At 35.0% G+C, this 12,895-nt stretch overlaps 2 protein-coding genes and 1 long non-coding RNA gene across 5 annotated transcripts; 2 read left to right on the plus strand and 1 right to left on the minus strand.

Annotated features, from left to right (window-relative positions):
• The first annotated feature begins 302 nt into the window (after positions 1 to 302).
• LOC110879451 (probable glucomannan 4-beta-mannosyltransferase 11) lies at positions 303 to 2,963 on the plus strand. 3 transcript variants are annotated; one of them, XR_002558683.2, is made up of 6 exons: positions 303 to 606; positions 790 to 960; positions 1,223 to 1,330; positions 1,531 to 1,674; positions 1,786 to 2,165; positions 2,482 to 2,963. XR_002558683.2 is itself a non-coding variant. In XM_022127913.2 (5 exons), the coding sequence occupies exons 2-5, from the start codon at positions 951 to 953 to the stop codon at positions 1,848 to 1,850; spliced, it is 327 nt and encodes a 108-aa protein (XP_021983605.1). In that variant the 5' UTR covers positions 303 to 606; positions 790 to 950; the 3' UTR covers positions 1,851 to 2,913. The 3 variants fall into 3 exon arrangements, 2 of the variants coding, with proteins under 2 accessions (XP_021983605.1, XP_021983620.1); XM_022127913.2 differs by having other exon boundaries at positions 1,786 to 2,913; XM_022127928.2 differs by having other exon boundaries at positions 1,531 to 1,636; positions 1,786 to 2,913.
• A 2,005-nt stretch (positions 2,964 to 4,968) lies between these two features.
• On the plus strand, positions 4,969 to 8,393 carry LOC118480344. Its single transcript, XR_004862041.1, has 2 exons — positions 4,969 to 7,134; positions 7,887 to 8,393. It is a non-coding gene; the product is annotated as an uncharacterized LOC118480344 (long non-coding RNA).
• Positions 8,394 to 9,004: 611 nt separating this feature from the next.
• LOC110879445 (dirigent protein 21) lies at positions 9,005 to 9,680 on the minus strand. The gene has a single exon (XM_022127906.2). It carries the CDS (start codon positions 9,650 to 9,652, stop codon positions 9,107 to 9,109), a length of 546 nt encoding a protein of 181 aa, XP_021983598.1. The 5' UTR covers positions 9,653 to 9,680; the 3' UTR covers positions 9,005 to 9,106.
• Between the last annotated feature and the right edge of the window lie 3,215 nt (positions 9,681 to 12,895).

The raw sequence follows: 12,895 nt of genomic DNA on the forward strand, positions 1-12,895 counted from the left end.
GAGAGATATTTGTTTTAAAATTATATTAAATTAATAATTTAGATTTGAGGATAATATTTTATTAAAGTATGATAAGATTTAATATTAATTTATTATTTATTAAGTTAATCTATATAATCTATAAAAGGAGATTAGAAGATGATGTAAGTTTGCATATGTGTCAAGTAACTAGATATGCCACGAATCTTTGTTGATGTCATAAATCACAATTTAAAATGTTAATATAATCTATCTATATTTCAAAATTCAAAATAAAGACAAAGTTTTTAATGGGCGCTCAAATATAAACTCCACATATATCTGCACATCAAACAGAGAGATTCAAAATTCAAAATCAAATCTCCAAATTTTGGCTGTCATTCTCTCTCAAGAAATCACACTTTCCTACTTCCATCGGTTCTCTCATGATTCATATTTCTTTAAAATGAAACCCTAAATCAGAAAATCACCAGTGGTGCCGCCGACGATCTTGCCGGACGTGGAGGAGGAAAAAACCCTAGAATCGGAAGAGATCAGTGATTTTGTTCGTTCACGTCGTTCCTCATCTTCTTGGTTTCCTTCATATCATAAGTGCAGGTTTAATGTCAATTTCTATCTGAAATTAAGGTCAGTTCTCTCTGAAATAGGTTTAATGTTGTTAATTATTGCGATTTTAGAGCCAATTTTGTCACTTACGATGTCATTGATGATGGCTGAATGGTTTTTGTATATTTTAGAGTTTTCGATAAGGCTATGATGAGTTAAAAGTTATGAGTAAATATTGTTGAATATGTCATCTTGGCTTGGCAGGGTTGAAGGATAGTAGATCTTCAACTGCAACCTCCCTTGCAGCCACGGTGCTTTCATTATTTTGTAAACTCTGAGCCTGACTGTAGTATCTTTCCGACGAGCAAAGTGAATTCCTGTAGCTGATATGATTGTGAGCTGAGTTGAAAGACGTCAAAGCTGATATGTTTCAAGGTGATAATTAACCAAAATTTGTGTGAGACTTGGTTTCTTAGGTGATTGGTTAAATTTCATATAAATTTCATGATAAATTTATGTATTCATGATAAATTTCATATCAGACTAGAATATGTTTCTTTCAATCTTTTTTGATATCAAAGCAAGTATCTCTTTAGTGTTTTGGACCAGAATAATTCCACGGTTGCTTTGAAACTGCGCAGAATTGCGAATCTTGAGCTAATTTGATGCATGTTTGTGTAATGATTAAACCTGACAGATGGAGACACATTTGGGACTTTTATTAGCCAAGATGAAGCTGATTCTAACCTGTTAGAGGCTGCCCACGAAGGAGCTGATTGGAGTCACTATTTCCTGCAGTTGCAAGGTGAGTTTTGAATGTATTTGACTCAGTTTTGATGAATGAGAACCGATTAAGCCTTAGGCAACGAATGTGATGTGTTTCTGTTGTCTTAAAGCAAGTTGTGATGTTGTTTAGAACTGGTTTCGGGTTGGTATGATACGAAGGTTGCAAGCTCTTGGTTACAGGTTTTTTATGGATATTAAAGGATTTTTTTATTGCATTAGAGGCTGCTGGTGTATGGCGTTTAAAAGCAATTGAAGATGTCAGTGGCTGGAAAGATATAACCACTATGGAGGACATGGATCATGCAGTTCGGGATAGCCTCAAGGGGTGGATATTTGTCTTTGTTGGGAACCACTCACTTTCAAGTTAAACCAGTTGGAAGTCAATTCCTCAAAGGACCAAATCCTTCAGACCTTATATTGGCTTTAAATTTGTGCTACTTTCTATCTGAATTTTTACTTTTGTTTCTTTTACAGACCCTCTTGAGACTGCAATAATTCCTAAAATGGTTGATGAAGCTAGAGCAAGGGTTTTATCTTAGTGCCAGCTGGTGGCGGGGGTATTGTAGTTGGTGATGCAGCTGGTGGTGGCACTGCACCCCAGTGGCTGCCGTTGCTGAAAAGAAGGAATTAATGGTCGAAGAAAAAGAAGAGTAACCACCGATACTGTTCTTGGTGATGTTGAAGATACACATGTCAAGTTCTTGCATAAAGGCAGATAAACATGATGTTTCAAACGAGATGGTGAGATCATTATTTTGATCCCCATGATTCAATGAGTGTTAAAAGCAACTATGATGGGGAGCAGTCTTTATATACTGACACTCCATTTGCTGAGTTTTATAATGCTTGGGAAGGTAAATGTTTCTTTGTAATTTGTATAAATATAGTTAAGGGTGGAAATGGGTAGGTTGGGTAATGTCATTTAATTATTTTATTTTTTAAGTTGTTTCTTTTTATTTAAAACCAAAATGGCTCTGTTCTGGATTTACTTTAGCTATTGTTTTCTATTTGACCCATTTGGGTCAAAGTATGACCCCAATCAGTCCATACATAACTGGATGAGTTGAACTTGTCACATTCAGTTATAACATTCTCAAAACTGATGCATAATTTTGAATGAATATAATTCTTGCTGGTTTGTTTGTACCTATTGTCATGCATGATGAAAAGGAACAAGCGAAGGCTTGGAGTCAAATTTTTAGTGAAGAAAGGGATAAAGGGAGCCGACGGTCAGAAAAGGAGCTACTGTATTTTTTTAATGGTTTATTGTATTACATGTCGAGCATTTCTAAAAATGTGGCATGCAATTCTAAAGCGCGGGAACGGGGAGGAACCCAGAGAGTATGGATGAAGTCTGCTATCGTGTGAACAGTTTAGAAGAAAGGCGGCTTCTTGATGAACGACTGAAATTGATTTCGTCGTTTTTCAAGCTATGGTTGATGCTCGGTCAGCTTGAGGAACGGTTAGGTAATTTACTGATGACTGTCGTTAGGGTCAATCAAAAACCTAATTAAACTACGTATATAGTGTAAGTAGGGTATCTTATCCACGGGGAATTTGTGGTCAGTGTTAAAGAAATTAATTAAAACTAAACTATCTAAATCGGGGGTTTGTTTGTTTGATTGTAAAGAAAACACAAGTTGTCACGAAAAGTGTTATCAAGATGAGAAGAAGTAACCTCCACCCGGAATCCCGAATACCCGTTTTAATATAAAAATCCGTGTTTTCTGATTCAAAACACCACATAGACATGGCCTTTGAATTAATGAATTTGATTAGTTAATAGGGATAGTTTTTAAGATTCACTATGCAACCTAATAACCCGTTTGTTTGTATCAACTACCCACCGATTTACTAACCCGCTAACAACGCAAGGAAGTTGCCAATACGCTTACTAAACGACAAGTAATTCAAACACAAGAAACGTTTACCAATAATCCAACACAAGTGGTCAAGCTGTACCAGTTTACAAGAATCAGAAAAACAGAAAATTATATCAAACCGTGTAAACGTTCATCCGGACGGAAGTCACCGAAAGATTTAGCCGTTCATGGTGATCTTCACAGCTTTGGTTGTCATCCCGAGTTGATCCGACTTCATTGATTGGCTTGAATAATGTTGAATGATGATGAAAACTGTCCCTCTGTTCTCGAATGTGACGGCTGTGTATCAATATGTAATCCCCCTAGTTGCTGTATGCGAACCCACTATATATCTTTTCCATGGAAACCATTTTTCACTTATACAACCGACTTCCTTTTTTTTTTCTCTTGATGGGCTCGTGACCTGCTTTAAATTACTACACCATGAATAACAATTCTAATTATATCACGTCAGCCCAATCCTCATTAATTCATCTATGGCAAATTAATTGTAGTTGTTCCATATTAAACCCTGCAAGTTAAAAAATATGACTTTAGGAACCTTACATCATTTGATGAATATACAGCTTCAAACCATGCATTAATGAACATTCATTATGTTTTGCTTTATTTTTTTCTCTTCTCACGAAAGTTAATTCGAGAATCCTTTAATTCTTTCATTTAATATTATTATCCATTAATTACTTTAAATACAATAATTCATTACTTTAGTTCAATTTCTTTCTAACCCACCAAATACAAAAAAAAAACCGATTAATTAAATATAATATACCAATATCAATGCATTTTTATCATGGTTAGTATCTTATAACGTGTACTTAAAATGCACCGATCATTTACCACAAGCGAAAGAAGCCTACGAGTTGGGTTTAAAGCAGTGCCCAAATTCAACTCCTTTATGGCTCTCACTCGCTAATCTCGAGGAGAGAATCGCCCATTTAAATAGCCTGGTTGATGCCCGTAGTAACCAGATAGTGGATACCAGGCCTGAATCTGTAGCAAAACTGAAAATACTGGGATTACGAGTTGGTGACGGGAACAATGATGGTAGTTGGGCATACTAACACTTTCAAGAAAGCATTCTGAGTGAACGGGAAGGGAAACGACGAATGCTTTAAGGAAATACTTGACTTGCCAGAAGAAGACGCACCATCGACAGACCCTCTAACAGAAGAAGACGCTTGCTTTGCCATCTTATCCTTCAAAACTTGCACATATGTGTCATTTGGCTTTCTTAGCAAGTGAGTGATTTTTTTTATGTTTGTCGTTTGGGCATATAGACACTCTGGTTCATAGCTAGCTGATTTACGATGTTACTTTGCACCCTTACAATTTTAGATTCATTGGTGGAGCCTTTGCAATAAATGGTTAACTTCAGGCCAAAAGGAGACGTTGTAAAGCAAGAAGTTGTGGTTAACCTGAATCTGCAATAAGCTTCAGTTAGCACATCAAAGCGTATGTTAAACAACAAAGAAGTTGAAGCATAGGGGGCATGGTATGTCGATTGAGATATGCGACGATGTCCGGTGTATGTCCCCATTTACATCTAGCTCAAGTAAGATTTAACTGTTTTATGTAACTCCAATGAGATTATCTGTGCAAACTGTTGATTTGTCTCTGCATGTATGATTGTTGCCCAGAATCTTGATAACGAACAATGAATATCACAATGAACGAAATAAACACAAACTAACCTTGATTGAATGAATACAAATCTTGAATGTATTTACAAGTGAATGAATAAGAGAGTGTATAAGTTACAAATGAATCAATCTATTCTATTTATAGTTTCCTACGGGTACGAGTGAATAGACGTGTCTCTTCGTGAAAAGTCATGTCTCTTGGATGTGTGGTTGTGATTGGAACTTGAAAAGGTGTGTTGATTCTCGTCCGCATGATCAACAGTCGCGTCCTTTCCTTGTTGCCTTGATACTGGTTCGGAAATGGTGTGTGTAGGAGACACACCCATTCGGTTATTGAGGGAAGTTTCAAACTTCCATCTTGTCAACTTTGGTCCTTCAACTTTGTAACCGCCACTTACTAATAAATCTAAACTATCTATCTACTAATTACATAATGAACCCTAATACTTATATAGGATGTGAAGAGATTATGATTTCATTCACCCCCCTAATCTTGAACATCCTTAAGTTGCACCTTGATCTTTCTCCATGTCTTGCTTGCCATCATGCGCTTGTTGAAGTAGATCATTGCAGTCTTCTTTGATTGCCATTAGAAGAGTTGGTTCCTCGTCTTCCTGCACCAGATTTGTTTCTTCTTCTCTTTGATTTGATTCAGGACAATCTGAGGCATAATGACCAAACTTTTGGCAATTGTAGCATTTAATCTTGCTTAAATCCTTCCCAAACTTCCTTTGGTTGCTTCTACTCTTGTAAGCATCATGTGATGAATCTTCATCATCATCTTCTTGTTTGAACTTTCCATTTCGCCATTTGTCTTGCGATGAGTTGAACCTTCCTTGTCCATTGTTCCCAAAACGCCTTCCACTACCATAGTTCTTGTCGCGTCGCGTATACATAAGTCTCTCTTGATTATATACCGGGTTTTCATCCACCAAACCGGTCCTTTCTTCATAGGCTTTCAATCTTCCAATTGTCTCGTCTAGCGTCGTTGTTTCTAAATCAGCGAATTGTTCAATGGTTGCAACAATTTGAACGAACCTTTTTGGTACAGAACTCAGAAGTTTCCGTACTAAAGTTGGTTGATCAAAAGTTGATCCAAGACCACTTGCCCTCGTGACAATGCTATTTAGTCTTGCAGTGAACGAATCGATAGTGTCTTCCTCCTTCATCTTTAACATCTCAAACTCTGTTTTGAGCGTTTGAAGACGTGCCTTTTGCACTCGATCTGCACCGACGTGTCTAGTCTTTAATGCATCCCAAATTTCTTTTGCACTCTTGCAACTTGCAACTTGTATTATCATATCTTCCGTTAGTGCTTGAAATAAATAAGCGGTCGCCATCATATCCTTCTTTTCATCCGCTTGCGTATTTTCTTTTGGTTCTATCATTTCCCATAATCCGTTTGCCCTCAAAATGGTTTTTATACGGATTGCCCATACCGTATAATTTGTAGACTTTAAAATAGGACACTGAAACTGGGAGAACGAACTACCCTCTCTAATTACTACCGCGTTTGACGGAGAGGCTCCTCCTGAATCCGCCATAATTTCTTTTCCAACAATTTTCACTTTCTATACTTTGGTTTTTCTTCCTAAAACCGAAGTCTATGATTCTCAAAAAATTCACACTAACTTTCTAATGAAATCAAACCAATTTCTAAATCTTATATAAATTCCAGAAAAAATAGAACGTAGAACCTGGAATTTGCGAACCGACCGACTTCTCTTATCGTGATTCCCCGCACGGTTTTCTGACTTTTCTTAACAGCCCTCTTGGCTGCGTTTTTTTTTTCTTCCTTCTTAATTCGCGACTCTCTAAACACAAACCAAAAAATCTGCCCCAAACCCGCTTGATTTGCGACTAACCTGAATCGTAGCCTGATGGAAGAGACTTTGAGTTTGGAGGCACATGTAAAGAGGATTCCAGCAAAGGACTTGCGGTTTCTTCCTAGGGTAACGACGGTGAACCGTTATGGAGCTGATATCATGTCACTATGAGCAACTGAACTTTATCAGTTGAAGTGTCACATGCTCCACCATGTTAAATCTGTTTGTTTGATTTTCAAGCAAGGGAAAGCGTGATATTGACTAATCGGTTGCTACATGTTCAGATATATAGGCGATTAGGGCGTGTAGTTGCTTTTTTGCAACCTAGGGTTCCGGTGATGACTATTTAGCGCTGCTTGGGGCTGCATGCAACTGATTCCGGCAGATTCGAGCATCCTTGGTATTGGTGACGACACTAGGGCTTAAACCATAACAATGGTGGCTGATTCAGAAGAGAAGTTGTCGAAGTAGGTAAGTTCTGGTGATTTCTCTTTTGTTTCCGATTTTCAAAAGTTAGTTTCCCGACCTGTGAAACATGGAATTGATTATGGCCACTATGTTTGTTGGTATTTGCAAGTAATTTTAAAATTTGGTTATTTAGAGATTTTTGTTAAAATTGTTGTTTAGATTTTTGTTATGACTGAGATGGTGTTTCTGATGGGGCTGCAATTCAAGAAAAGTGTTTTGTTGTTGCAGGTACTATTTTGGGGTTAGTGTTCTTAGGGTATATCTGGGAGACCCAATGATCTTAGGTTGTAAATAAATTTATTTACCGGGGTGCCCTCCCCTTTACCAAAAGAGTAAATTTTTTATTTGAATCATTTGACGCATTAAGCTAACAACCTGAATCGACCCATTTGTAAATAAAAGGCTTGAATTTGCCACCTTTAGTTTTGAGTCGTTGTCTCCAGGGACTATTGTCATGAGCTCTCTCCTCTCTTAATAGAGAAATCCAAGTGTGCAATGACTTTACTTCTCATACTAAGACAATTGCTTTGGTATAACAATTTTGTTATAGAATCTGTTTGGTTACTGTATAAAGAAAGGTATTGTAATTTAAATTCATCGAGATATATGAATCTCTTCATCTTATATGTCATTATATAAAGCTATTTTTTGCATCCTTTGATTCCATCATTGACTTCCAGACGCATTTCGTGTGCATTTCGTGTCACTGACTCATTTATTCTATTTAAAGTTAATATGTTTGGCCACATGTGTAGGTTGAAGCTAGATCCATGGTCAGAGGTGACATACACATTTGGGTTTCATATGGGAAACGGGTGGTGGTGTGCTTATGGATATAACGCCAATGGCTGGAGGTTTGATTCGGGTGATTACGTGAGTCCCGATAACCATATCTCCTATTTTGGTTGTATAAAATCCATCAGGACATATGTATAGCTCTTACGATGGATGTTGTGGTGATTCCCAACAAAGGGGGGCGTGGCCATCTATTGAAGTCATCACAGGTGCAAGTGGGTTTCGTTCTTGGTAGATTTGGATCTGTTCGGGCCTCGATCAAACGGGTCAACACTATTAATCATGTGTACTTTTGCAAAATTAGGGTGCTTTTTTGCTTAACTTAAATTGGGACAAACACAGATGTCCTTATATTGATCTTTATCTTTGTATGTATAACTGTCTTGAGTGATCCCCATGGTCTACAATGATATCTTTGGTGTGTTTTGTTTCCAATGACAATATTTATCAATAACAAATTTCACATATTCAGGCTTGTGTCTAAACAATTAGTTGAATTTTTTCTGTTGCTTATAATCAAGAGAATAGGGTAGGTGTGTTGACAATGGCTGGAAAAGATGTTACTAGCGATAAAAAAATGCCGTCTTCATACACACTCTTAGAATTACTAACAAGTGTTGTGTTTTCCGTTGCATCGTCAATTTGGTTTTGGTTATGGTTCAAAACCAAACCACCTCGTACGTATTGTCTTTAACATTGTTTTATAAAGATATGTAACTAAACGCAAACAATTTAAATGATATATTATAATCTGTTTTTTAGTATTTGATTTCGATCGTTATTAAACCTACCCGTGTGTTCACACGGGTCTTACTACTAGTATAAGATAAATATAGATTTGAGGATACCTTCAATGAATGACACGTGTCCAAAAATTGGTTTCTTTTATTATAATAGTTAGATAGATTAAAAGGAAAAACTACAAATTAATAATTTATATAAGTTTACCATATCCTTTTACAATACATCAAATTCAAATATTAATGAAGCAAAACAAAATATTTTTATTGGTTGAAATTTCTACTTACAAAAAATTTCTTTTTATCTGAACTCTCCGTTATATACGCGTTTCATAATCTGATCAGTAAAAACCTTATTAAATAAAACAATTTATTTCACAAAAAGCATCCAAATTAAGCCGTTGAATAACTAACTTTTAAGAAAGTGGAAAACAAACACTTCAATAATGAAGAACAAACACATTATACTCTACAACGGCATTCCCAGTTTTGAAATCAATACTATGAGTCTTGGCCTGAGCATAACCTCTAGCAAACCGGAATAGCCCGGTGCCGCCAACGATCGGCATTTCTCGCATTGGCGTCAACGCCGCATTCCGCCCGAGTATGCTCAAAGTGCTCCCATTGTACTTCCCTTCCATAAAATAGTAGTTCAAGACCATTAAAAGTCCCAAGTCTTTTAAATCCGCGGACGCGTATAACCCTTGAGCTCTTCCCACTAGTTTAGACCCCGGTTCAGGCCCCACGGTTAATGGGTCATCCATCATCATGACTAGGCCAAAGAAGCTACGAGTGGTGTTGGTGGTGGGAGCAGAGGCCACTTTGACCGCGGTGGGGTGACGGGCGGTGACTATGTCATGGAAGTAGAAGTGAAGGTGTGTTTGTTTCTGTTTTTTGAAATTAAATGATTTGGAGTGGATGGTGGTGAAAGAGTGGAGGATGAAGATGATGATAAGAAATAAGGGTTTATGGAGAGTTTTAGACATTGTGATTGATTGTGGGGAATGGTGTGAAGTTTGTGGTGTTTATATGGAAGATAACAACAAACATGTTGCTTCAAAATTAGCAAAAGCGAATATAAAGAGTCCACTCCATGATAGGGTATGGACAAAAGTACAAAATAAAATATGCACGCCATTTAAATTACTTCATTGTGTGATTTTCTTTTATATATAAAAACTATAAAAACAAAAGCACAAAAAACATTGATACCTAACTAACAAAATTGAAGAAAAAAATAATATTTAATAAAAGAAGAGAAGGTAAGACACCACTGATAATATAATATGAGGTTTAGCCGTTATTATTGACCCTTTTTAACATCAACTTTTGTTGTAAAAACAACCTAATGAATCTGTACTTGCATTGATTTAAACTCACATTATATTTGTAGAAGGTAATTATCAATGCCACTAGATCATAACAATGAGCATCCATGATTCTCAACTAATTTAATATATATGTATAATGCAGTGATAAAATTAAGTATCGTAAACCATGGAGAGGTATATTATATTCCGGTGTTATGACGTGAAATCAATCATGCTTACTTAAATGCGTAAGAAAATCTGACCGTTTTTAAACAACCAATAAATTGGGTGTTATGAAAAATTGTGGTTATAATGTGACATCAATCGTGCTTTTACCTCCCGATTAGTTAATACTGTAGCGAAAAAAAGTTTTTGATTTCATCATCAAAACGTACATGAGGTCCAATGGAATCCATCAATTTTCTTGGTCATGCCATATCCACTCTTTAGTGGATGGGAGCGTGATGTGTTCTAAAATAAGTTGCTTGATAAAAAAAAACAATATGGGAACACAAATAAACTAATATAGCATACGGTAATAAGTATTTAATATTGCTTTTTTAGCGAAAAAAAAAGTTTTTGATTTAAAATAATTTATTTGGGATTTTTTCCCTAACCTGATATAACATTTTTGACATTAAAAAAAAACTAAAACTAAAACAAACCGAATCAAACCAAAATCTTAAATTCAATATTTTATATTTAACAGTCCCGGTCCTTGCAAAATTCCTTATCTTGACCGGTTGTTCGACTATGTGGTATTGCAGTATATGCTGGACCATGACCCTTCTTTTTCCACACAAGTGGGTCATTTGGTCAAGTTGGCACGAAGAAACGAACCACATATTCTTTTCTAAAGTTAAAACCTTTATTTAAGTGTAATATTTTCCAAACTAGACACTACCAATTACTTTCGACAAAGTTGGTCAAAATCTATCTATTATACTAAAGCAAAATAAAGGTTGACTATTTGACCATGATGTGGCAGCTCTCTTAGGCCAGATAATTGAGAATTTGGGCGCCATTCTCCTTTTCTTCCATATTCCTTCATTTTGTTCAATGCTATTAAATTCTCAGTTACCTTCACCGCTCTCTCTCTTCAATTGTCTTTGTTACCACCGCCTTATCTTCAACATATACTTCTTCCTTTTCAAGTTCATCATCTTCAGTCGAATCCTGAAATTTTTCTTTGATCCATTACGAAAAATTGTAAGTTTAGATTGTTTATTTCTTAGTTTAATCCTTCTTATTTTTTTGTCGGAATTTTATTTTGGATCTGAAAAAGTGTTATTCTGTACAACAAACCCTAGATCCGATTGTCATTATAGATTTGTTCTTTATGATTAATTTCTTTTTCTTTTTGTTATACATTTTATTGTTTACTCATATCCCTGTCTCGGTTTATCTCTTCTGTTTTTTGATAATTTTTTTGAATAAATTTTGTATTGTTATTTATATGAAACCCTAAGTCCGATTCTAATTCCAGATCTGTTTGTAATATTTAGTAACATTATTATGTTTTTATTAAATTTGATGTTTATTCATATTCCAGATCTGTATGTTATTGTTATTGAATTTGATGTTAGATTTATTAAAATCCCTAGAATGATAAGCTGATATCACAATTTCATGGTAAAAAAATGTGATATTTTTATTGAAATTTGTTGTTTATTCATATTCCAGATCTGTATGTTATTGTTATTGAATTTGATGCTAGATTTATTCAAATCCCTAAAATGTTAAACTGATATCACAATTTCATGGTAAAAAAATGTTTAATTTTTATTGATATTTGTTGTTTATTCATATTCCATATATCTGTTTGTTTTTGATATTGAATTTTATGTTACATTTATTCAACTCTCTAAAATGTTAACCTCATTTCACAATGTCATGGTCAAAAAAACATTTAATTTTGATTGTTTCTGTGTTGTATGCACCATAAATTCTTTGAATATATTGTTTTTAATAGAGGATCTTTTTGATTTGTTGATTTTTTGTTCTTTTTTCTTTTAATTTTATTCTGTATCTGATTCCCTACGAAGATCTGTTGATTTTTGATAATTAACCTTACTGTTGCTTTTTGATAATTAACATTCAAACCTGCTTTTTGATTCTGTGTTAATCCTTTGTTGTATTATGATTTCTTACATCTGAGATGGTATGATTCCGATGGTATGAATCATCTCCAAGAAGACGAACAATAAACATTTCAGATCCATTATCCCTCTTCAACCCTACAATGAACCTCCGTCAGGTTTGTTTTCTTCAACATTTTTTCTTTAATTTCAAATGGTTGGAGTGTAATGCTATTTTGTTTGATTTGATTAACATTGTTTGTTGATTATTGTTTGTGTTCGTCAGAATGCAATAAGGGCTTTTCGGTTGAAGGAGCACAATTAACTCAATGCAACTTTTGGTGTCCCTTGATTATAAGAGGGTATGTACATTTTGGTGATTTGAGTTTGTTTGTGTTGGAAGGTTTTTTTTTTTGCTCATTTTGGTAGTTTGTACTTTTCTGGTTGATTGTTGATGGTTAGGAATTTGGCGAATATTCACATGAGTTTGTTTGTTGATGATTAAAATTATGGAAGATTGTTTAAATTCTTTGTGAATATTATCATGAATTTTTGAAATTCCACCTGAACTACTGCTCCTATTGACCAGACCCATATCATGAATTTTTGAGTTTTTAAAAAGTGAAACATTTACATAATTTCTGTTTGGCATATGATTTATGGAAATAAGTTAGTTGCAGACTTATTCTTTTTTTATACACTTTGATTTTTTTTTGTTTCATTGCGGGTTTTATATGCGAATGGTGATGAAGAATTGCTCGACTATCCTTGGTGATTAAGATTTTAAGGTATTGTTGATTTTAAGGTATAGTTATGATTTAATGACTTTCTGTTGCTTTTT

The sequence above is a fragment of the Helianthus annuus genome, chromosome 1 (genome assembly GCF_002127325.2).
Source record: "Helianthus annuus cultivar XRQ/B chromosome 1, HanXRQr2.0-SUNRISE, whole genome shotgun sequence".
In the NCBI taxonomy this organism is placed as follows: domain Eukaryota; kingdom Viridiplantae; phylum Streptophyta; class Magnoliopsida; order Asterales; family Asteraceae; genus Helianthus; species Helianthus annuus.